We start from the raw sequence: 23,698 nt of genomic DNA on the forward strand, positions 1-23,698 counted from the left end.
TACTAAAAATGGAGCTACTATATGACCTGGCAATTCCACTCCTAGGTATCTACTCAAAGGACACAAAAACATTGATCCAAGGTCTCCCAGGTGGCGCAAGGGGTTATGCACAGCACTATGAAGCGATCTGCAGTCTCTGTAACACAAGTTCGATCGCTGGTGGGCCAGGGAGCAACCACATGGTGAAGCAGACCTCTCCTGTCCCGCCTGCTACTCCCATCAGCAGTGTATTTCAGTCAGTCTGCCTGTTCTGTTCCCCACTCTGTCTCTGGTGAATCCTCTCATCCCCCACATCTCTGGCCTGTACCTCAGCTCTTCTATGCATTAATAAATAAATCTTAAAAAAAAAAAACATTGATCCAAAAGAACACCTGTACCTCAATGTTTATTGCAGCACTATTTACAATAGGCAAAACCTGGAAACAACCCAAATGCCCAAAAATAGATGACTGGATCAGGAAGATGTGGTACATGGACACAACGGAATATTATTCAGCAATCAAAAAAGATAAACTCTTGCCATTCACAGGATCTTGGTTTCTATAGCTGGGTCAATGGCTAAGCTGAATCCCTTCTACCCCTGTTAGGGGGAAAAGGATGTCCCAAAGCTAATTCCATACAGGCTTTGTGGACTCCACCCCCACCCCAGGTCAAAGCCAAAGACACTGGGAACTCCAAATCCCATCACCACCAAAGGGAAGGTGGCTGGGACCTGAGGGTGGGGTTAAGCAGCCAGGTGGATACAAAAGGCAGACACGTGGGCTTTGGGGATCCCCCATTTTTGGCTCTCAGCCAGCTCGCAGCTCCGAGAGTGACTTTGGTTTCCAGGTCGTCGGATCGGGTAGGACGCATTAAAGACTTTATTTCCCTATTTTCCCCCTGAGTTGTACATTTTCCTTATTTCCTTTTCTCTTGTAAATAAACCTTTTATTAACCTTTTGTGTGTGTCTGTAGTGGAGTATTCATAAGTCCCTTTAAAGCGCGCGGGTGAGGACCCACAGCCAGGAACCCGTTTAATATCGGGGTTGCTCTATAACACCCCCACCTCCTTGTGTGAGCCAGGTTTCTGGTCTTGTGGCGCCTCCTTTCCAGTTTTTCTATTCTTATTCTCCATCAGTAACCAAGGACCCGCTCTCTGAATCCAACACCTCTCCACACCGACATCAAAAACTACACCAGTTGAGTCATAAGAGGTCTGACGCCCTTCCAAGCTACCTAGTTTCCCCAGACCCTTAACTCCTGGGTGCTCCGACTTAGGGGCTCCCCAGAAAAGCTGTGCAGGGATGCCAGTCAGGCTTCAAGAGACTTCAGAGAGGCACAAGGGCTCGCTCAAGACACAGGGCGCCCCGGAGGCACCCAGCAGCTGTCCTCTGGGCCCCCACTTTATCCAGTAGCATCGAAACTACCCGCTAGGAGGGACCTGAGAGACGCCAAAGTCGCCGAGAGTGTAGGAGAAATTCTCAGGCCGCATTTCCCCGCGGGAAGGCCTGGCTGTCTAGGCTGGCCTAGGTGGAGCCCGGGCCTCAGTTTCCACGTCTGCGAAGGGGACGCGGGGCCGGACCCGCGGCCGCACGCGAAGGGTTAAAGGGGCGGGTCCCGCGGCGCAGGCGGGGCCGGGGCGGCCGCACCTGGCGGCTCCAGCCTCCCCTTCCAGCTGGGCTGGAGCCCGTCGGGAGCAGCGGCGCAGCAGCCGGCACCCACCCGGGAGGGGCGGCGACGGCGGCCGGAGCAACCTCGGGAGGCGAGCGCAGCCGCCATGGCGGAGTTCCCGTCTAAAGTGAGCACGCGAACCAGCAGCCCCGCGCAGGGCGCCGGCGTCTCGGTCTCGGCGCTGCGCCCGGACCTGGGCTTCGTGCGCTCCACCCTCGGGGCGCTCATGCTGCTGCAGCTGGTGAGTGCGCGCGGGCCGGCGCCCGGGGCGGGTTCCGGCCGGGTCTAGGACGCCGGGGCTGCTCTGGCTGCCATTCTGCATGCACCCCTGACGCGTGCACCTGCTCTGGGCCGACGCCTTACAGACCACCCTGGACCCACTTACCTCGAGGCATCCCCAATACCGTCCCCACCAGCGCGCGCACCGCGCGCCCATTTCTCCGTGCCGGCTCCCCAGCGCCCTGTCACCTGCTTTCCCCCCACCCCGCCCCGCCCCAGATTCTACCCTAGTCCTCTGAAAATGGACCGGCCCCGGTGGGGAAAACTCCCAGGGAAAACTCTCTGGTCACCAGAGACCGTCCACGGAGGCGCTCCCATAAACCATGATCATTACGCACAACTGTGTATCTTGGCCAGGACAATGGCCCCAGACCTCCGGGGGATCCTGGCTGAGGCAAAGACCACGCTCTGCTGCCCTCCACGAGCTCCCGGCGGCTCCGCGAGGCCGCACCCCCGAACACTCCTCCAGGGGAGACGCGCTCGCGGGACGCAGACCCTGAGGCTCGGCCCTTGGGGCTCCCTCGCGCAGCCGGATCCTTCTGGCGTCTGCTGGCTGACCCGCCAGGTTGCAGTCGGTTTGGCCGGCCCTGCCCGCCCGAGACATCGCTCCCGGAGAGCGGGCTGCGGGGAAGGGGGGTTTGTGGGGAGCTCTCTGGCCGGACTCTTAGCGTCGCAGATCCTTTGCGGAGCCCAGCCGAAGGGAGCCGAGGGGAAGGTCCCTTCCCCCCCAGTTTTATCGGGGTGGGTGGCTTTCTTCTCGTTACCCCTTATTAAGAGTCGGGGAGCTGGGTGGCTTTCCCTGGGAGTTTTCCCCACCGAGGCCGGTCCATTTTCAGAGGACTAGGGTAGCATCGGAGCTGGGCCAGGAACCGATTTTCCTGGCCATTCCCAGGCCCCTCACTACTGGGCTGACCCGGCTCGGGCCGGAAGGCTGAGTGGCCCGGGATCCAAGCCCCCCTCCCTCCCAGGTGTGCTCGGCCTGTTCCGGGCTTGCTGCTATCTTTGCTGCAAATCTTCCCGCGGGCCCCACTCCCGCCTCCACCAGCCTGAGGCCCGCCCGGAGAGATTTGTTTAAAAATGTAGATTCTGGGTCCCCGCTCCCAGAAAAATGTCGGTTTGGGATTTGAATCTTCTGAAGTGCAACCCAGAAATCTACACTTTGAGCTCCTCTCCCAGAAGTGTTTGCAGATTCTCTGCCCAGGAGGTAGGAGATAAAAGGGGGTGAGGGTTAAAGGGGGTGGGGGAGATCTGTCCAGGGACTAATTTAACTCTGTGGGTGGGAAAAGCCTGGCTGGAGGTGAGGGGCACACCCTGGAGCTGAAAGGATCCCTGTTTCAGGGCAGGGAAAGGCTAGAGAAAAGGAGATCAGTTGTGTCTCTGAGTCTCCTGGTGGAGAGGTGGTTCTAAGCAGCAGATTTGGGTTGTTGAAATCTGTGGCAGACGTAGGGAAGGGCATTCAAAGGGCCTGGTGCAGGAACTGCCAAGCTTGGAGCTGAGAAAGTGGATGGGAAGTTGCAGGGAGTAGCTGGTTGGTGAAGCTGGGGTTGTTTCTGGGGTGGCCAGAAGCCGGGTGACAGTGTTCTGGTGGCAGCTTCAGGAGGTTTTGGCACAGCAGAGGGGTCTCCACTGAGCTGACCACGGAGAGGTGGCTGCAGTTCCCTAGGGTTAGCTCCTGACTGAGCACTGGCTTCTTTTGCATTTAATCCACGAGAACTAGAATAAGGGGTGACCCTGCTATGACTGCCAGGACCTTGGTAGCTCTTTTAAAAAAGAGGCCTGTGTCTCTGATTTGGGGGTTCCTGTGGGCCAGCGGCCCAGTCTTGTGGTGGAGCTTGGCACGTAGGTCTCTAGACTCGCAGGCACAGTATGAGTGGGGTGACCTTCCTTTGCTTTCCCTGCAGTGCTTTTGTGGCCCTGGCGGGGGAGAGGGCTGGGAGGTGGGGATGAGCCTCTCAGTCAGAGTTTTGAAGATCTCCAGTCTGTTTGTGGAAGCTGCTTCCTGAGCTGTTTCTCTGGCAACGGGGACAGTTCCAGTGGGTCTGAGACAGGGGCTTCACTCAGCAGGCACCACCATCTGCTGGGAGGCCATAGTCACTCTCACCCTCAGGCAGGGCAAGCACTGGATTCTGGGCCCTTTGCCAAGGGCTTTATAGTCTCTTACACTCTTCACTTGATAGTTGGAGCCTCAGAGGTCAGTTCTTTGCTCAAGACCTTGCAGCTCTCCTCCTCTGGAGTCATAGAGCTGAGATCTAAGACCTGAGGGGTGATTTTTCTGGCCCATGCTCTCAATTACCACACTCGCTGATGCTCCCATGGGTCTGGTGCTGTTGAGGGAGTGATGGAGATCCCAGCAGGACCTCTTGGTCTGTGAGGGAGGTGCCCTGAGGATGAGCTTTGAGAGGAAGAACCAGAGAAGGCTGCTTGGAGGAATTGGTAAATGTGAAGATGGAAAGAGGAAAGCCAATTTACTATCAGACCTCTGTTTTCTAGGATTCGATGAAGTGGTCTAGATGTGGCATGAGGAAGGTGGAAGGGGTGTTGAGTAGAAAGGCCCAGCTCTTTGAGATGTGCTCTTTGTCTTGTATTACATGTATCCTGAAGGACCAATCTCACTGCTTACTGGTTTACCACCCTGTTTATTTCCAGAGAGAACATTAGATAGAATATGATAGTAAGCCACTGAGACCGAAGAGTTAAAGTAATACATTTTTCAAAGTTGGGTGTGCATATGTGTGTGTGTGTGTGTGTGTGTGTATGTGTATAGAGGGGATTGACATATAGAGAGACAAAAAGATTGTTGTACCAGCAACCTGTAGCTGGTCTAAAGTGGGTGATTATTTGTTGAGTTTCCTACAAGCCTAGGCAAAAAGAGAAATATGAATGTGTATAGATAGTTTCTAAAAAGATAAGTAGGTAAGTCTGATCTAGGATAACTCGATGAAAAATCTTTGTGTGGCAAGGGGGTGGAGGGAGGAATCTTGGACTGTTGCAGAAGGTGTAGTTACAACTTGTGCTTCTGGTACTTAGGAAGTTCTTTTTCATGGTGATCCTTATCCTGTGATCCCAGGGCTTTTATAGAATAAATATAAAGTGAGTGATGTCAAGTGCGTTTTTAGTCTTCACCAAGTCAAGGGGAGAAAGGAGGTCTTGAAACTACTGCTTTGGGAATAGGCTGGAGGGTGAGCAGTTCATCTAAGGTGACATGGGGTAGAAGGGCAGAGCTGGGATTCGTATTCAGATCTGGAAATATAAAACCTGACTCTAATGACCCTCTCTGTTTGGGGAGAGATGGGATTCCTGGGGTGCTTTGGAGGGGAAAAAGAGGGACTTCAGGAAGAGACTTATCAGGGACCAGGGCCACTCTAGAAGACTTCCTGACATGAGTGGAAGGGTTTAGTAAGGAGGAAGCTCAAAACAGACAACCCCTTGACTAGCTTATGCAAAGGCCCATCCGTCAGCAGATATCCTTGAGGCCCAGGATACAGAAGCCTTGTGGATGCCTGTGCAGTGGGGCCATTTGTGCTTTTAGATTTATATATTTATCCATAGAACTGGTATGTAGGCCATAGGTGTGGGGATGCGGGGGATTCACCAGAGACAGAGTGGGGAGCAGAACAGGTGGATTTACTGAGATGCACTGCTGAGGAGAGCAGCAGAAAAGATGGGAGCCGTCTGCTGTGCCACATGTAGGTTATATATTTTTCAAAGTTGGTGGGGTGTATGTGTGTGCATGTGTGTGTATTTGTAAGTATAGAGGAGAGTGACTTACGTAGAGGCAAAAAGATTGTTGTATCAGCTATTTATAGCAGGTCTAAAGTGGTTGATTATTTGTTGAGCTTTCTAACAGCCCAGGCAAAAAGAGAAATATGAATGTGTATAAATAGTTTCTAAAAGGATAAGTAGGTAAGTTTGATCTAGAGATAAAACTATCATATAGGGAGTGATAGCACTGTGACTTGACCCCTAGGCCACCAGGGAGGTTCCTGTGGGTGGCATCTTCTATCCTTCTTGCCCTTCCTCCAGGTATTGGGGGTGATCATGTAATTCCCAGTTGGCAGGTGAATAAACATATCAGAAGCTTTCCCTACCACTAGACCTCAAAGTGGTCCATGGTGGTGTTGAGAGTATTGTTCTGGAAGCAGAGAGCCTGGGCTTTGAATACTGCCTCTGCCCCTTCCTGGCTGTGTGATCTTGGGCAAGTTCCTGAATAGTTCTTACCCCAAATAAGCCTCAGTGTCCTTGTCTGTGAATGGTGATGGTGGGATTGTGGGAAATTGTGCTTAGTGCATGTGGTAGAATGAGGGGCAATTGGGAGCCACAGGATTGTGAAATACTAGGGCTCTTGGCCTGCTCCCAGAGGTCCCTCAGTGCGTCCTCGATGTGAGCTCACTGCTTCCAGGGACAGGGCGCTCGGTCCCTCTCAAGACTGCCTGCCCCATCTTGTGCACTTGGGAATCTAGCTAGTCCTTCCCAGGATGGTCCTGGCTGGTGTTCAGCCCAGGAGACACACCAGCTCCTCACCAGGTGGAGAGCAGGGCCTGAAGGCCACCCCTAACCTCCAGGAAAGGCTGCTGGGGTGAGGTGGTTGGAGTCCTAGAGGGGAGAGCAGAGGTGGGTCACATTGGGATCAGAATGTACCAGCTGGGCCTCCCTGGTGGTGCACGGGGTTAAACGCAGCACTGTGAAGCTATCCACAGCCACTGCAAAGCGAGTTTGATCCCTGGCCGACCAGAGAGCTACCCATATGGCACAGCAGACCTCTCCTGTCTCACCTGCTGTTCCCCTCAGCACTGTGTTTCAGTCTGTCTGCCTGTTCTGTTCCCCACTATATCTGGTGAATCCTCTCACCCCCACACCTTGGCCTGTACCCCAGTTCTTGTATGCATAAATAAATCTTAAAAAAAAAAAAAAAAAGAATGCCCAAGCTCCCAGGGCTCCCTTAGGACTGAGACTTGTAGGTTTAGTCTCCGAAGCACAACATTCCAGGCCCAGCTGGCTGCACAGCTCAAGCCAGTGCCTCATGTTATTAGTCACCCCCACCCCCTCCGGTGTCAGGGAGGCTGCAGGCTGGAATGAATTAATAATTACATGATAAATATATGTTCTCCCTGAAAACTAAAAACCTATTACAGATCAGGCTAAAGTAACTCGTGGGTCACTTACCCCTTTCTCCAATGGGACTGCTATGCTGCGGGTGCAGCTCTTCTGTGCATTTTTATTTATTTATTTATTTAAAGATTTATTTATGCATGTAAGAACTCGGGTACAGGCCAGAGGTTTGTGGAGGGGGGTGAGACGCTTCACCAGAGACAGAGTGGGGAGCAGAACAGGTGGATCTACTGAAATACACTGCTGAGGGGAGCAGCAGGCGAGACAGGAGAGGTCTGCTGGGCCATGTGGGTTTCTCTCTGACTGGCCAGGGATTGAACTCGTGCTGCAGAGGCTGCGGATTGCTTCATAGTGCGGTGCTTAACCCCTTGCGCCACCAGGGAGGCCCCACTTTTTTTTTTTTTAAAGATTTATTTATACAAGCACTGGGTACAGTCAGAAGTGCAGGAGGGTGAGAGGATTCACCAGAACCAGAGCGGGGAACAGAACAGGCAGACTGAAGAAATATACTGCTGAGGGGAGCAGCGGGCGGCAGGAGAGGTCTGCGCGCCATGTGGGACCCTTGCCAGCGGGCCGGGGATCGAACCAGCGCTGCAGAGGCTGCGGGCAGCCTCGCAGCCCAGCGCTCAACCGCTGTGCCACCAGGGGAGGCCCTACTTTTTGTTTTTTAAATAGAAGCTCGTGAGGCAACTCTATCTTTGAAGTTATAGTAATGACATTCTTGTACTTAATTTTATATTTATTTCTTAAAGATTTATTTATTTATGCATACAAGAACTGGGGTACAGGCCAGAGGTGCGGGGGGCGGGGGTGAGAGGATTCACCAGAGACAGAGTGGGGAACAGAACAGGCGGATCTACTGAAATACACTGCAAAGTTCACTTTAAATTAACTTATGTGTGATATACACGAAATCATTCACCAGTGAGGACTGTTCATTAATAATGGTACATTTGTGCAGTGGTAGGCTATGTAGTTAGTAATAAAGATAACATCTTGCCTCTAAAGAAGATAATATAGCAGCTCTATGTATGCAGATAGTCTCCAGGCTGTGTGGTGAAGTGAAAACACAAACAAACAAAAAAAAGCAAGGTGCAGGGTCTACCTGGTGGCTCAGGGGTTAAGTCTCAATGCTATCAAGCTATCACCAGCCACTGCAGCATGAGTTCGATTCCCAACCAGGATGCTGACCCACATGTCATAGCAGACCTCTCCTATCTTGTCTGCTCCTCCCCTCAGCAATGTATTTCAGTCAGTCTGCCTGTTCTGCTCCCTACTCTGTCTCTGGTGAGTCCTCTCATGCCCTCTCCCGCCCCCAATCTTTGGTCTACACTCCAGTTCTTGTATGCTAAATAAATCTTTTTTTAAAAGGTGCAAAACTCTGCATAGATTACTCTTATTTGTGTGGGAGAAATAGTGCAGATATACGTGCAGACACAGAAACCACAAGAACAGATGGACATGTAGGCAAGAGATGGGGACCCAGAGCTGCATGGTCTTCCCCACATAGCTCCCTCCCTTCCAGGGTGTTTTCTCTGAGTGTACTTGCGCATGCGCGCATAGAGTCTCTGGAGAGACACGTGAGAAACCACTCTTAGTGGCCCCCGGGGATGAGATCAAGTATCCACAGAGGAGAGACATGCTAAAAAAACATCATTTTGCTGCCTACCACGTCATAGGTATTATATAATGTCACAGATAAATAACAGCAAAAAAATCTTCCAAATAAATGAAAATGCTGGGCCTTCCTCCTGGTGGTGCAGGAGTTAAAGTCAGCACTATCAAGCTACTGCCAGCCACTGCAGCACAAGTTCGATCCTCTGAGGGCCAAGAGCAATCCACATGGTGCAGCAGACTTCTGTCCCATGGCGGGCCCCCTGGGTAAAGGCGTCGAGCTGGGGATTGTCAGTTTCTGTGCACATGGCAGGGTCAGGTGTCACTCCTCGTCACCTGGTGAGTTTGTGATGGAAGGCCCCGGGGACCAGGATCTGATTTCCTGCTCTTAGATGATGGGGGGAGCTACCAGGGAGCTGATAACTGGGAACCTGCTAGTTTTTCCTGGCAGCCAAGTGAGCCCAGCCCTGGACCTGAACAGCTTGTGTTGGTCTGGAGGATGGGGTGTCACCGGATGAGGTTAGCTGGATGGGGTCACGAGTCCCTCCTGGAAGTGTAACAGGGTGGTCTCCAGGAAAGGGGGAGGATCCCTGCCCCACCCAAGGAAGGGTGGAGCTGAGCAGGAAGAGGAGAAGCTGCAAGAGGAGACTGAGGAAGGAAGCAGGATGGAGCCAGGAGACCTGGAGGAGGAGCGTGGAGCCTAGAGACACGTGAAGAAACTGCGCTTGTCTTTTGGTCGTGGACTGGGTGACACAGATGTGGGTGAGACCCGTGGGGAGGTGACCATGGCAGTTTTTATCTTGATGTTGATTTTGCTCTTTTCCTTCCGGGCTTGCCTGGTTATTTCTGACCCTTTGCTGTGGGTCCCCACTGGAAGATGCTTTAGACTTGTGGCAGGCTTTGGGGCTTTGCTCTGGGCCAATCCCATATGGATGGACTTTTACCCACGAGGGGACGGGTAACTTTGGGTGCTTCATTTAGAAACTAGACTCTTTGCCTTTCCTGTATTGTTTCCTAGTTTTATTAAAGTTCCTTCCCATTAAAGTCTCATATGTTTTGTGTTGATGCGGCGGATGGCAGAACCCATTTAGAATAGGCAGGTTTGCGGGGCTTGGGCTGCCCCTCTCCCTGTCCTATAACAGAAGCTACGAAAGGGCCAGTCTGACTCCAAAACATTAGTAGCAGAGTCAGAACTAGAACCAGTGTCTGAGGAAGTCCAGAGGGGAGGGATGGCCCTCACTGCAGGTTGTTTGCCCACCCCTCCCCCACCCATCAGGTGGAGGCTAGGCCCTGGGGGGTTGCTCCCAGCAACCAGCTCTCCTGCCTGCAGTGCTGGCCCTGGATTGCTGACAGCATAAACTCTGTCACCCCTTCTGGCCAGGGTTCAAAGTCTGCCCCTGCCCCTTCTTTGCTCTGGCCTCTAGGGCAGTGATACTCCCTCCAGACAAATTAGTCCCAGGGAGTGGGGATATGAGGTCTGGGCATCTCCATCTGCTGGGCCCCTGGACTGCCTGGGTCCCGCCCACTCTTCACTGTGAGTGACCTTGGCCCACTTCCAGGTCTTCCAGGAGCCTTGATTTCCTCATCTGTGAAATGACGGAGAGCTTTACTCAAGGGATAGCTGGGGCGAGGGAGGAAGGCCCTGGGAGTGAAGCACTGGTGGGGGCTGGGGCCTAGGGAGAGGACTAGGTTGGAGGGAACTGAATCCCAGGACTCTGCTGGGGCTTCACAAGGGGCCTCCTTGGGGAAGCTCTGTGTGTTTCTAAGGTTTCTAGTGCTGGGGAGGTAGAGGCAGGCTGTCTGGGGTGGGCCTTCCCTGAGAGAGGGAGGGAGGAGGGCTCCAAATTTCTGGAACCTCACTGAAGAAGAGCACCAGAGAAGGCCTTGGGGGTGTGGCTCCAGGGGTCCCCACCTGCCCTTACACACTTGGGGGCTATCTGTGGAGGGGACCTACTTGGTCTTCAGTCCCAGAGTACAGAGTGGGAACCAGGGTGGTTCTAAACAGAAAGCAGTTGAACTTTACATTGGGAAGATTTTTCTAGAACCCTGAGGGAGACCAGAAAGGTTGCAGTGGGCTCCTTGACAGGTGCAGGTAGGGACTGGGGAACCCCTTTGTGGGGGCTCTGGGGACAACTGGGCCAATGGGGTAGGTGTGCAGAAACTCCTTCCTTCTCTTGGGTTAAAAAAAAAAAACTTACTTCTGATACTGAAGGCTCAGGCATAACAGGTAAAATGTGATCAAGGTGGCATTTGGAGAGCCCTGCAGGTGGCCTATCCTCGCTGTGTCCTCCCTGTGACTGTCCGGAGGTGCAGGGTCCAGCCCAGGGCCTTGGCTGCCAGCCTCCTGCCGTACTTCCAGACCCCTCAAACCTACTGGACAGAGCAGGGACCCCAGGAAGAGTTTGTCTAAAGATTGAATGTTTGGGTTTGGTAACTCACAGGCAGATAAGGAAAGGGAGCCTCAGAGGAATTAAATACCACCCAGCCAAGTCAGCTCAGCCTGTGTTCTGAATCTGCCGTCTTGCTCCTACTAGAGTCGGGGTGCAAGGGCCCCAGGATTCTTAATGCTTGGTGGGCACAGCACGGGAATTCCAAGGAGCCTTCCCCCCAAGCATAGGGAGGGGGTGGTGTGTGGAGTCGTTGTGACCAGTCCAGGCCCTGGAGCCTCTGTCCCCTGCGCCTTTGTCTCCTGTGGCACAATGGGTGGCTTTTTGTCCCTATAAAGTCCCTTTCACTGTAGGGAGAGCGGCCGGGGCGGTTGTGGAGGCTGGATCTGGCCAGGCCAAGTTCTACGTGTCCTCAGCTGCCCAGATGTGTCCCTGTGAGGGCAACCCCAGGGAGGGGTCACGTGGTCAGCCTAGGCCTGTTTCCTGCGTGGTGCAGAGAGCTGGGTGAGGGGCCCTGCCCTTCCGTTGTTTCTGAAACACTTGTTTATAAAACATTTTCATTGCCAACATTTAAAAAGCTGAAGATTTCACATAGAAATGCAGATTTCAAGTACTTCCGGACAAATTATTCCCCAGACCTGTGTTCCCCCAGCCACCTGCAGGCCACTCTCTGCTCCATGAAGCCCATCTGGCTTACCTTAGTTATTTTTGCGACCTGCCTGAAGAAACAGACCAGAAAGGGTAGGGAACCCCTCTGGGCCACCCAGCAAATCTCTTCAAGGATCTGACCTGCCCCAGGAAGTGGGGTGGATTAAAGGAGAACTGGGGTGACCATCTTTGGGCAGAGGAGGAGCCCTTGGGGTTGGTGGTGTACCTTCCCAACAAGGGAGAGAGGACTTGGGACCCCTGCAGGAGGGGGCCCTTACTGAGGCGTGGCAGGCCTCACACTGTTGGTAACCTCCCTGCTCCTGTTGTCCAGAGAAGACTGAAGTCTAAAGCAGTGAAGATAGGCCTCCCTGGTGGCCTAGGGGTTAAGTCTCAGCGCTACCCACCATGACAGCTGACCCCTGTGGCCTGAGTCTGATCCCTGACCAGGGAGCTGACTGACCACGTATGGCATACAGACCTCTCTTGCCTCCCCGCTGCTCCCCTCAGCAGTGTTTCAGTCATTCAGCCTGTTCTGCACCCCACTCTGGTGAATCCTCTCACCCTCCCACACCTCTGGCCTGTACCCCAGCTCTTTTATGCATAAATAAATAAGTCTTTAAAAGTAAGTAAGTAAATAAACAAAGCAGTGAAGAGATGTGGCCCAGCCTGTGAGGAGCAGAGGGAGTGCAGACCCTTGGACTGGGCTGGCTCTGTTGGGCTGCCCTTTTCAGATAAGAAGGGTAGGCACACACCCACTTTGGGCCCTTATCTACTGGGCACTGTGCCTGGTGCTTAAGTGTAGATACTCACTCTCTCACACCCCTAGGAACTGCAGACACTAGTCCTCCCTGAGGAAAGCGGGCACAGAGCATGAGCTGGACACCCACATTCTGACCCCTCCGAGTGCTGGTGAGAGCAGAGAACGAGGATTGTGAAACCTGTGTTGGGCGTTGGTCTAAGCATCCTGCATTTATTACTTCATTTAATCCCAGAATTACTGCAGGTACCTAGGGAGGCACGCTCTGAAGATGAGGACACTGGGGCACAGAGGGTCTAAGCAACTTGCCTAAGGCCACACAGCTAGGAGGTTAGCGGGGCCAGAGCTTGAACCAGGGAGTAACCAGGCCAAACTTCCTTCAGAGCTGAGGCCGACATCACACCATTGAGTCAGATCAGGACACCCCTTTGTGGATTTGAAGAGTATTCGTTTCCTGGGGTGCCATAAAGGACTGCAAACTAGGTGGCCTCAGATAACAGACATACATTGTTAACAACAAAACTGTCTGACAGTTCTAGAGGCTGGGAAGTCCAAAATCAAGGTGTTGGTGGGGTTGGTTCCTTCTTGAGGTCCTGTAGGAGCATCTGTTCTTGCCTCCCATGTTTCTGTGGTTGCCAGCCTGTATTGCTGTTCCTTGACCTGCAGACAGTCACTCCAGTCTCTGCCTCAGTTTCCCCTGGTGTTGTCCTGAGGTGTGTGTCTATGACCAAATTTCCCTCTCCTTTTAAGTACACCAGCCATGGGGAGAGAGCCCATCTCTTGGTGTGGCATTTATGGTGAGTCTCTTATCTGGCCCTACAAGCTATTAGATATCTCTGTTACCCATTGTTTGGATATTCTTTTGGAGGTTGAGATGTCCTGGGGCATATGTGGGTGTGTCCTTTTTGACATTGCAATCCTCTTTGAAGAGAAAATTCCTATCCAAAATCTTTAGGTTTTCAGAGGAGAAAAGGTCCTGATCTTTGGGATTTCTAGAGCTTGCTGGCAGGTTCAGACACCTCAGAGAGTTCAGAAAGATGAGTGGCCTTGAAATTTGTGTGTGTGTGTGTCTAAGACATGCTTAGGTACATGTAGACACTTACAAATAAAACCCTAGGGACAGATGTAGGCAAGAGATAGGAACCCAGAGGTAAAGGCTCTTCCCTGCACGGCTCCCTCCCTTCCTGGGTCTTTGTGCAAGATCCTTCTTGGCCTCTTATCTAAAATTGCAGTCCAGGCCTCCTTAGTGGCTCAGGGATTAAAGACATGGTGCTATCAAGCTATCACCAGCCACTGTGGCATGAGTTTGATCCCCGATGACCCACATGGCACAACAGACCTCTCCTGTCTTGCCCGCTGCTCCCCTCAGCAGTGTATTTCAGTGGATCTGCCTCTTCTGCTCCCCACTCTGTCTCTGGTGAATCCTTTCACCCCCTGCAGCTCTGGCCTACACACCAGTCCCCCTGGCAGTCCCCTTGGCCATCCTCCTTAGCCCCTTCTCAGATGAATTTTTCCCCATAGCACTTTAGCAATTCACTGTGTCTCACTTACGAGTTGGGGTTCTGCCTGGCTCCCGTGGTAGAGTGGTAGAGCTCTGGGGGTGCCCCATGGACTTTGTTTGAATGAAACGGCCCAGAGAGATGTGCTTGCCAAGACCTGTGCTCAGAGGGTGCTGGGATGACCAGGGGCAGCTTTTCTGGGCAGAGGGGACTGGGCAGAGCTCTGGAGGCAGGTAGGAGAGCCTGGCAGCAGGGAGGGGGCCTTCTGACTTGCTCTTTCCCCTCAACTACCTACTGCCACCCTCCTTTTCTCTGAACCCTGGGGCTTATGATTCTGTACTAGCCAGGAGATAAATCTTGCCTTATCTTTCAGCTAAAGGCAGCAGGATCGAGGCGGCTTCTGGAGAAAAGGCATGGGTATAACTCCCCCTACGAGGCTCAGCAAATGTGGGGATGGGGTACCCTGTCCTGAGTAGAGTCGTTGCCTCCCCAGAGTCCTTGGGCTAGGGCACTCCCTTTGGGTTCTTGGGGCAGGGAAAGGGGACAGGGAAAAACCAGTTGGTCTGGTTCAGTGGAGGAGTGGACAACCCTTGTTCTAGCGCAGAAACTGAAGTGGCAACCTGGGCGCAGGGCCAGGGTGGCAAAGCCAGGAGAGCACCACAAATTCCCACTGCTTATCCAGCAGCTTCATCCATCTGCAGAGGCTGTGCTTGCTGAGCTGGAAACCAGGACAGGGCTAGAGGGCAGGGCCGGGCGCAGAGAGCCTGGGTACCAGTGGGCCTGACCCTTGGCACCAGTTGCCTCCCTGCAGCATGTCCTGGAATAACTCACAGCAGCCCAGCTTCCACAGGGGACCATCTGGGTTCAGATCCTGCCCTGCGCTTCAACGCAGTGCCCTTTGCTGCTACAGGCCTGTCTGTCTACCACTGAGATTATGTTTGGAAAATGGGGAAATAAATAGCAGGGGAGTGAGTGAGATGAAAGAGTAGGTGCTTTCCTGATTGCCAGCCTGGAGGTGGGGGTGGGGTGGGGTGGGCACTAAGTGGTTATTGTGACAAAGGCTGTGAGTCGCACCCACAACTGACAGGTGTACATGGTGGGACCCAAACTGGTCTCTTCTTGATTTTCAGTTTATTGCATTTCTAACTTCCTTTTGGATGGTCGGGACCAGGCAGCACATGTCAGTGAGGCTCCCTGACACTGTCCTGGCCCCCTGCACCCCAGTGGCACTGCCTCGGGAGTATCTCCTGCACATCAGGGCCCTCCCTCAGCTCGGGGTGTCTTGGCCCCCTGTTTCAGGCAGAGTGGTGGTAAAATGGGGAGCTTGTGTAGAGGCCCCTGGTAAGGGCTCTTTGTCCCCCCATGTCACCTGTCCTACCTTCCTCCCTATAAGTGGATTCCAAGGCCACTGCTGTCGCCTGTTAGTGGATAAGCACAGACTGGCCATTGGGGCTGATTGGGTGGAATCTGGGGGACTAACCCCAGGATGGTGAGGGGCAGGCACAGAGCTCTGGAGAGTAGCTGACACTCTTCCAGGGCTGAGACCTGGGTGGAGGGAGGCCAGGCCTGGAGCACCTGCTTCCCCTCTGACACCCAGGCCCTTGCAGGCCCACGTCTGACCCATTTTGTGGGTGAGGAAGCAGGCCTGCTGGTTCCTGAGCCCAGATTTATTGAGCATTGACTTTATGCTGGGCTCTGTTGGGCACTGGAGATGCAGCAGAGACCAAAACAGTTTCCTCTCCAAGAGCACTTCACAGACGAGGAGAAGGTGTGTGCCCCGCATCTCACAGCACAGGCCGGAGGAAGCCCAGCTCCGGGGCCCCAAGCCCAGGCTGCACCTGGCGCTGCCCCGTGTGCAGAGGAAAGAGAAGCGGCCGCACCTTCCCCAGCCTGGTCCTGGGGTCAGTTGTCAGGGGCTCAGCTCAGGTCCTCCTGTCCTGACCCTGCCTTTGTAGGGGGATCCAGTTGGAAATTCCCTTTTGGCCTTTTGTGGGGTGCTTTGTGGGGTGCTGGCAGGCAGCTGTACGTGGGTCCCCAGGCTTCAGGTGAGCACTCTCCCCGGTGTTGGGGTCTAGGATCTTGTGGCAGCCCATCACCTGGTGTGAGCACCTAGGGGAGGCGGCTCCCCCTAAACCACAGCCAGCGGGTCTGGTGCATCTCCACACTGCGAGGGGATCCTAGTGTGTTCCTGTTGGTGGTGACTCCTCACCCTCAGGGCAAGTCAGTGTGAGCTCTGGTGCCCGAATGTCTGCCAGGTCAGCCAGAGAGGAAGAGGGTTAGCTCGCTGGGCGTTTTCATCAGCTAAGAGCCTTTCTCCAGCGCCCAGCCCTCCCTGACCTGAGCCCCACCCAGCTCCCGGACATGCCAAAGACCTGACCTGCACTGGTGAAGGGACACCCAGCCTATGGCATGCGAGAGGTGCGGGGAAGCTGAGATGGCTGCGTGTCAGGTACCACTGTGGACCTGCCCTGTGCAACCTGTGCCTGCCTTGCAGCAGACCCCTTGCTGGCCCCCACCCTGCCCCCCAGGTGCCCCTGAGGAAGACTGGCTACCCTACCCTGTAGAGTCCTTTAGGCTGCAGGCTGGGACTAATAGAAGCTACTACTTCGGGCCTCCCTGGTGGCACAAGGGGTTAAGTCTCAGATCTATTTTTTAAAATATATATTTAGGGCCTCCCCAGTGGCGCAGCGGTTGAGCGCTGGGTTGCGAAGCTGCCCGCAGCCTCTGCCGTGCCGGTTCGATCCCCGGCTGCTCCCCAGCCACCAGAGGAGGGTCCCACATGGCGCGCTGGACCTCTCCTGCTGCCCGCTGCTCCCCTCAGCAGTGTACTTCGGTCCTTCTGCCTGTTCTGCGTCCTGCTCTGACTCTGGTGAATTCTCTCACCCTCCCGCGCTTCTGACTATACCCAGTGCTTGTATAAATAAATAAATAAATAAATAAAAATAAATAAATAAAAAAAAATAAAATATATATTTATTTATGCATACAAGAGCTGGGTACAGGCCAGAGGTGGGGGGGGGGATGGTGTGTGTGAGAGGATTCACCAGAGACAGAGTAGGCAGCAGAACAGGCAGACTGACTGAGATACACTGCTGAGGGGAGCAGCGGGCGAGACAGGAGAGGTCTGCTCGCCATGTGGTTTGCTCTCTGGCCGGCTGGGGATAGAACTCATGCTGCAGAGGCTGCAGATTGCTTCATAGTGCAGTGCTTAGCCCCTTGCGCCACCAGGGAGGTCCCCAAGTCTCAGCTCTATGAAGCTATCCGCAGCCACTGCAGCATGAGTTCAATCCCCGGCCAGGGAGCTACCCACATGGCGCAGCAGACCTCTCCTGTCTCTCCTGCTGCTCCCCTCAGCAGTGTATTTCAGTAAATGTGCCTGTTCTGCTCCTCACTCTGTCTCTGGTGAATCCTCTCACCCCCCTCCCCCACACCTCTGGCCTGCACCCCAGTTCTTGAATGCATAAATAAATACATCTTAAAAAAAAAAGCCACAACTTCCTTGGCAGTTAGTCCTTAATGTGCATGAACCTGCAGGCCCTGAATGTAGCCCTGTGAGGTAGGGAATAGGGTTATCACACTTACTGGACAGATGAGGTGAGGTGACCAAAACACGGTGAGGTTTCAAGCTTGCCCAAGGTCACACGGCTGGTAAGGGGGGCTGGCTTTAAGTCAGGCAGTGGACTCCAGTGTCCATGCCATTAGCTAAGCTGGGGTGTTGGGGCCCACTGCCCTGTGGGAACAGTGTGACAGAGTGGTCCCTTGGCTTCTCTGAGGCCCAGTTTCACCTGTAAGGTAAGGATGTATAGAGAGGCAATTAGAGTCAGAAAAGTGGGGTGCAGAGGGTTTCATGGGGCATCAGGGCCAGCTGGGAGGAGGACACATGGGCTCTCAGTTGCCTGCTGCTGGGACTGACTCTGTCCACCCCTCAGGGATACACTGGTGACGTCGCCTTTCTCTCAGCAGCTGTTGTGAGGCCCCGTGGGGCTGGGTTGTATGCTGGCTGTTGGCACAACATGCGCCAGTTAGGAGTGCGAGGGTCCCCGTCCTGCCTTCAGGGGGTGGTGGTGTGTGCCTGGGAGGCTGCGGGAGCTCCAAAGAGGGTTCTGGAACCCAGACTGGAGGAGTGGTGAGGAGGAGGGGTCCTGGGGCACGTGTTTTGGTGTGACCTGAAAGAGGAGTAAGTTTCCAGGCAGGACTGGGTATATGCCACCGTGCAGCAGAGCTCCGTGAGCATTTCGTGACTACTAAGAACTGCGTCCTGCAGAGGGAGAGCCACGGCAAAGACCTGGAGGCCTCTGGTCAGGGGGCTGTGGGACCTTCTGACCCTGTCTTGTCCCCTGCAGGTGGTAGGGCTGCTGGTGTGGGCCCTGATTGCCGACACCCCGTACCATCTGTACCCGGCCTATGGCTGGGTGATGTTCGTCGCTGTCTTCCTCTGGCTGGTGACAATCATCTTCTTCATCTTCTACCTGTTTCAGCTGCATATGAAGCTGTACATGGTGCCCTGGCCACTGGTGGTGAGTTGGTGGGGGTCTGGGGGTGGCTCCAGGCTGTTAGCTGTGCCTTGGGGAGTAGCTGTGATGAAGTGACTGTCCCTACACGTGATGTGGCAGGAAGGTGGGGGGAGGAGGGGCCACTGGGCTCTTGCTGGCCCTCAGCTGGCCTTAAGTGCCAACCAGGGGAGGGAGGATGGATGGTTCGGGGTCCAGTTTTCTGAGCACAGAGGACTGTGCGTGGGAGGACACGCATGCCTTTCTCCCGGGAAGGGAGTAGAGGTGAGGGGCTGCTGCATGGAGAGACCAGTGGCCATTTGGAATCTCGAAAATGTTTTTCCTTTGTGGGGGCAGTTGCAAATTGAATCTGTGGGACTGTGAGGCTCTGGCTGGGCTCAGACAGGCAGCCCTGGGCCTGGAGATTGGGCTGAACTGTAGGAATGACCCAGTATGGGCCTGGCCAGCAGGGCCGTCCACCCTGCCACCTCCAGGGTCAGGGCCCTGCAGCCCGGGAGCGGGTGGTGTTCCGGGTTTGCCCAGGTCAGTCTCCTCAGGACACAGGGCTGAGCGTCCATAGGAAGCACCCTGGCCAGACACAAAAGGCTGCTGGTTTTTTTTTTCTCTGACCCGGAAAACTCCTGCAGCTGGGGTCTGAGGCTTTCAGGCAGCAGAGAGGCGAGAGAGGCACATGACTGTAAGACAAGCAAGGCTGGGACTAGGCAGCATTGTTTGGAATTCAATGACTTTTTAAACCGAGGAAACGTGAGTCATCCTTAAGACAGACCCGGTTTGTTAGATCTTGACATCGCTGGCAGGAGCCAGGCGGTGTTTGTGGCCGGCGCTGGGCTTGGAGGGAAGATCGTGGGGCGAGGAGGGGGATGCCTGACTTCCTGGCCCAGGGTCCAGCCTCTGCCTCACGTCCCAGGAGCCTTGGAGAAAAATCTCTGATGGAGGGCCTCGGTTTCTCTTAGGCACAGATCTGAGGGTCCTGCCACAGCTGTTGCCAACTTAGACTCCAGGGGCTTTAACGGCTAGCACAGGGCATCAAGAGGCGGCTGGATTAGTAGTGTCAAACTGGATTTTCGGGGGTGGAGGCTACAAGCCCCCAGCAGGGCCCAAGCATGGTATGTGAAGTGGGTCAGGAGGGGATTCTGGAGAACCCACAACCGTCTGTCCAAACAGCTGCCCCTACTCAGCTCTAACTGTGGTTAGTGGGAATGTGGGCCCCTCGGTGCCAAATCTTATTAAGATTGAAAGTTTTATATGAAATCTAATTCTAGAATGTTGGTAATTTACAAAAATCTATGGGGCTTCCCTGGTGGCGCAGGCGGTTGAGCGCAGCGCTGTGAAACTGTCTGCAGCCTCTGCAGTGCCGGTTCCATCCCCACTGGCCTTGGAGCCACCCACATGGAAAGCAGACCTCTCCTGTCTCACCCGCTGCTCCCCTCAGCAGTGTATTTCGTCAGTCTGCCTGTTCTGTTCCCTGCTCTGTCTCTGGTGAATCCTCTCACCCTCCCTCGCATCTGGACTGTACCCCGGTTCTTGTATAAATTAAAAAAAAAATTAAAAAAAAAACAAATCCAGTAAAAATGTTTAAAAAAAAAATCTATGGGTGGAACCAAACATGGCTGAGGACTGCTGGTTTGCAGTTGCTGCAAAGGCTGTTAACAAGCTGCAGGGACCGAGCTTTGGGGAGTGGGACCTTGCCTGGTAGTCTGCTCAGAGCCCTCCCATCTGGCTTGGAGTTCTTGGCGTTTGACACGGGGCCTTGAGCCTAGGGTGTGGCCAAAAGGGAGACAGGTTCCTCCCACTGGGGGCAGAGAGGGATGTGGGGCCTCAGCCCGACAGCCCACCAGAGAGTCGTGTGCAGTGGCCACAGGGAGGGCCTGGTGTCACGGCAGGCCGGGTAACGGAGGAGAGAGTCCTGGAGCCCTCAGTGGCTTTTGCAGGCTTTTATTGGGATTTACCGGGTACATGGCAGGCAGGGGGGCTTCAGCAAGTCTTCACTCTGTCTGGGCTCTCTGGCCTTCTCCGGTGGTTCTGCTTCTGCTTCTCGGCTTCTGCTGGTGTCCCCGTGACGCCGCCCTTAAAAGCCCAGTCTCGGCCCAGGTGAATCCCATGTACATATGCCCACACCCTGCTCCAGGAGCCCGCCATCAGGCATGCATTTGGGACCTCAGGGTTCCCTCATCTATCCTAATGGCGGGAGGGCAGAAAAGCCAGGTATTTTACTTACCTTACACTGGGCTGGGCTGAGCCAATGTGGAGGAGCGACCCGCGCCAGAGGTGGCCTGGGTTCGACCTCTTGCTGTTAGAATGGGTTTTCCCTCCCGGAGCCTGTCCCTGTCCAGACCAGCTCACTCCAGGATTCCCATAAGTTTCCCTCCTCTCAGCCTGAGGTGTTTTCACTCCCTGCTCAGGCAGAGCCCAACCGGGGTGGATGCCGCCTCCTAAGCCCCTTTTATTGTTAGTGGGAGAGACTCAGGGTCTCCCTCCCCATCCTTGAGCCCCAATCCTTGCGCTTTTTTTTTTATGCATACAAGAACTGGGGTACAGGCCAGAGGTGCAGGAAGGCGGGGAGGTGAACAGGCAGACTGACTGAAATCCACTGCTGACGGGAGCTGGGGGAGGACTGGAGAGGTCTGCTGGGCCATGTGGGTAGCTCCCTGGCCATCCGGGGAACTAGTGCTGCAGACAGCAGAGAGCTTCACAATGCTGTGCTTAACCCCTTGCGCCACCAGGAAGGCCCTAGCCCTTGCTCTAGCTCGCTATTAGTCTATGTCTTAAGCCTTTCTCTGCCTGACCCCCAGCTAATGATATTCAACATGGGCGCCACTGTTCTCTACATCACGGCTTTCATCACCTGCTCTGCTGTCGTTGAGCTGACATCCCTGAAAGGCTCCCGGCCGTATAACCAACGTGCAGCTGCCTCCGTGAGTATGGGCCTTGGGGTACCCTCAGCAGTTACAGGGGAAGTAGCCAACCCTGGTCTCCCACTGCTCCTTGGTGTGAGGGCACATACGTGCCACCACCTAAGGGGTTATCCAGACTCTAAGTGGGTCTCAGGGGAGCTGAACCCACTTTTGGGGTTCCATAATTAATAGTAACACCTCAAGGAACTAGAATGCTTGGGACACACTTTGTGGTGGTGAAGGAAATTCTAGGTTCATGGATTGAGGGCCCCTTGGATTGAGGGTGAAGGAAATTCTAGGTTCATGGATTGAGGGCCCCTTGGAGAACGTTAAAAACTATCAACCTCCCCCTCTTGCTAAAGCTTTTGGATTCAAACTATTTTTGGGGAGTAACAGGCCTCCCATGAAGCTCAAACTTGGGTTCCATACCAAGTGACCAGAGAAGTGACAGACAGCAGCCTCCTCCACAGCTGTCGCAGCTCCCTCCTTGAGGCCCTGCACAGACATTTCCTCCCAGGGTCCTTGACTCCCCCAGTGAGGCTAGACCAGGAAAGCGAGGCTCAGTGGGGTTCAGTCTAGAGGAGGCTGGAGCTAGTGCAGGACTCAAGGCTTTGCTTCCCGGTAGGTTTTGAAAGCAGTAAATTAAAATCACTGAGATAAGAGACATGGAGTTTTTCAGCCACAGGTGTTAGTGTGGGTTCTGGAAAATTCCTCAGGTGGCTTTGAAGGTTCCCTTTTTAAAATGAAATCCCTGATACGTGTCAAAGTTGTTCCTACCCCTCAGGCACTCATAGCACATGCCCAGTTGCCCTTATCAGTTTGGCTTGCCCATGTGGTTATTTTTTTTTTTTTTATAGAGGCATGTTTTTCTTTATTTATTTGTTTGCTTGTTTGTTTTGTTTATACATGCACTGGGTACAGTCAGAAGCGCGGGAGGGTGAGAGAATTCACCAGAGCCAGAGCGAGGGGCAGAGCAGGCAGAAGGACCGAAGTACACTGCTGAGGGGAGCAGCGGGCAGCAGGAGAGGTCTGCGCGCCATGTGGGACCCTCCTCCGGTGGCCGGGGAGCAGCCGGGGATTGAACCAGCACCGCAGAGGCCGCGGGCAACCCAGCGCTCTACCGCTGCGCCACCGGGGAGGCCCCGCCCATGTGGTTATTAACGGTCTCCCACTCTTAAAATGTAAGCTCAGCGCTCCCAGAACCTGCACCCACCAGCGCCTCCCCCACCCCCATAAAGTTGTTAAACAAGCGCACGGCTAGGTAGGAGTTGCTGCAGTAGCAACTCCTGGTTTGGGGTTGCTCCTCACGGTTGTGCTGTGGGCCTGAGACCTTCTGGTTGTTGCTACAGTCTCTAGCACCCCCCCCCCCTCTCCCCCCCCCCCCACGGCACGCTGCAGACTACTCAGCCTGTCATGTCCTTCCCTCTCTTTCAGTTCTTCTCCTGCTTAGCGATGATCGCCTACGGAGTGAGTGCTTTCTTCAGCTTCCAGGCCTGGCGAGGAGTAGGCAGCAATGCAGCCACCAGTCAGATGGCCGGGGGCTACGCCTAAACCACCGGTGCCATGGCCAGTCACAGTGCAGGGTGCCTGCAAACCCAGGCCTGAACCCTGGGTGTGGGGTCTGCCCAGACGGGACCACACTTGCTCCTCTCTGGCTCATCAGACTCCAGCTCATCCAACACTCCCCAGGACACAGGGTCCTTCCTCGGGTCTGGTCCAGGTCTGCCAGGCCTGTGGGCCGAACAAGCCCAGCGGCCAGGAACTCTACCCTCTCCCCCTTATTCAGCAGAAGGTGACGGGGGATACGGGGATCTTACTGTCTCTGCTTTGCCTTTTGAGGACTTCTGTGTCAGGGACTGGGGCCCAGCCCTCACCAGCACTAAATGCACTAACAAGAACTCCAGACCACAGCCCCTGGCCTGCTCTAGAATAACCTAACAAGCAATGTGTATTTATCTCAGTCTTTGTCTGGAAAACACCGAGCACGGCTCCTTGCCAGCCCTCCCCTAAGCCAACATGTCACCTGTAGGGCACACCAGTCGGAAGAGGGTCATGATTCCTGACAGCTGGTTCCTTTCAGACATTCCGGGCACACTGGTTATTTAAAGCCAGTTGGTTTTAAGTGATTTGGACCCCATGTTCCTCATTCTTTTCCAAGCCCTGTTTGTAATATTCCCTTTGGGCAAGGCTAATACGCCGATCAGGCACCAGGATGAGGGAGGGAGGGAATCAAGACCTAGCCAGGTGAGTTGTCAAGTGCTTGGTTGTGACTTCGTGACTTTGTTGTTGTTTTTTTTTTTACAAAAATAAAGATGGAAAAACTTATTTGGAAAAGATGTTGGTGATGCGT

General features: G+C 54.2%; 1 protein-coding gene across 1 annotated transcript; it reads left to right on the top strand.

Annotated features, from left to right (window-relative positions):
• Positions 1-1,667: 1,667 nt before the first annotated feature.
• Positions 1,668-23,694, top strand: PLLP (plasmolipin). Its single transcript, XM_037516379.2, has 4 exons — positions 1,668-1,891; positions 18,287-18,460; positions 21,247-21,369; positions 22,783-23,694. Exons 1-4 carry the CDS (start codon positions 1,757-1,759, stop codon positions 22,897-22,899), a joined length of 549 nt encoding a protein of 182 aa, XP_037372276.1. The 5' UTR covers positions 1,668-1,756; the 3' UTR covers positions 22,900-23,694.
• The last annotated feature ends 4 nt before the right edge of the window (positions 23,695-23,698 follow it).

The sequence above is a fragment of the Talpa occidentalis genome, unplaced genomic scaffold (genome assembly GCF_014898055.3).
Source record: "Talpa occidentalis isolate TD23 unplaced genomic scaffold, MPIMG_talOcc4v2.1 talOcc4.17, whole genome shotgun sequence".
Lineage (NCBI taxonomy): Eukaryota > Metazoa > Chordata > Mammalia > Eulipotyphla > Talpidae > Talpa > Talpa occidentalis.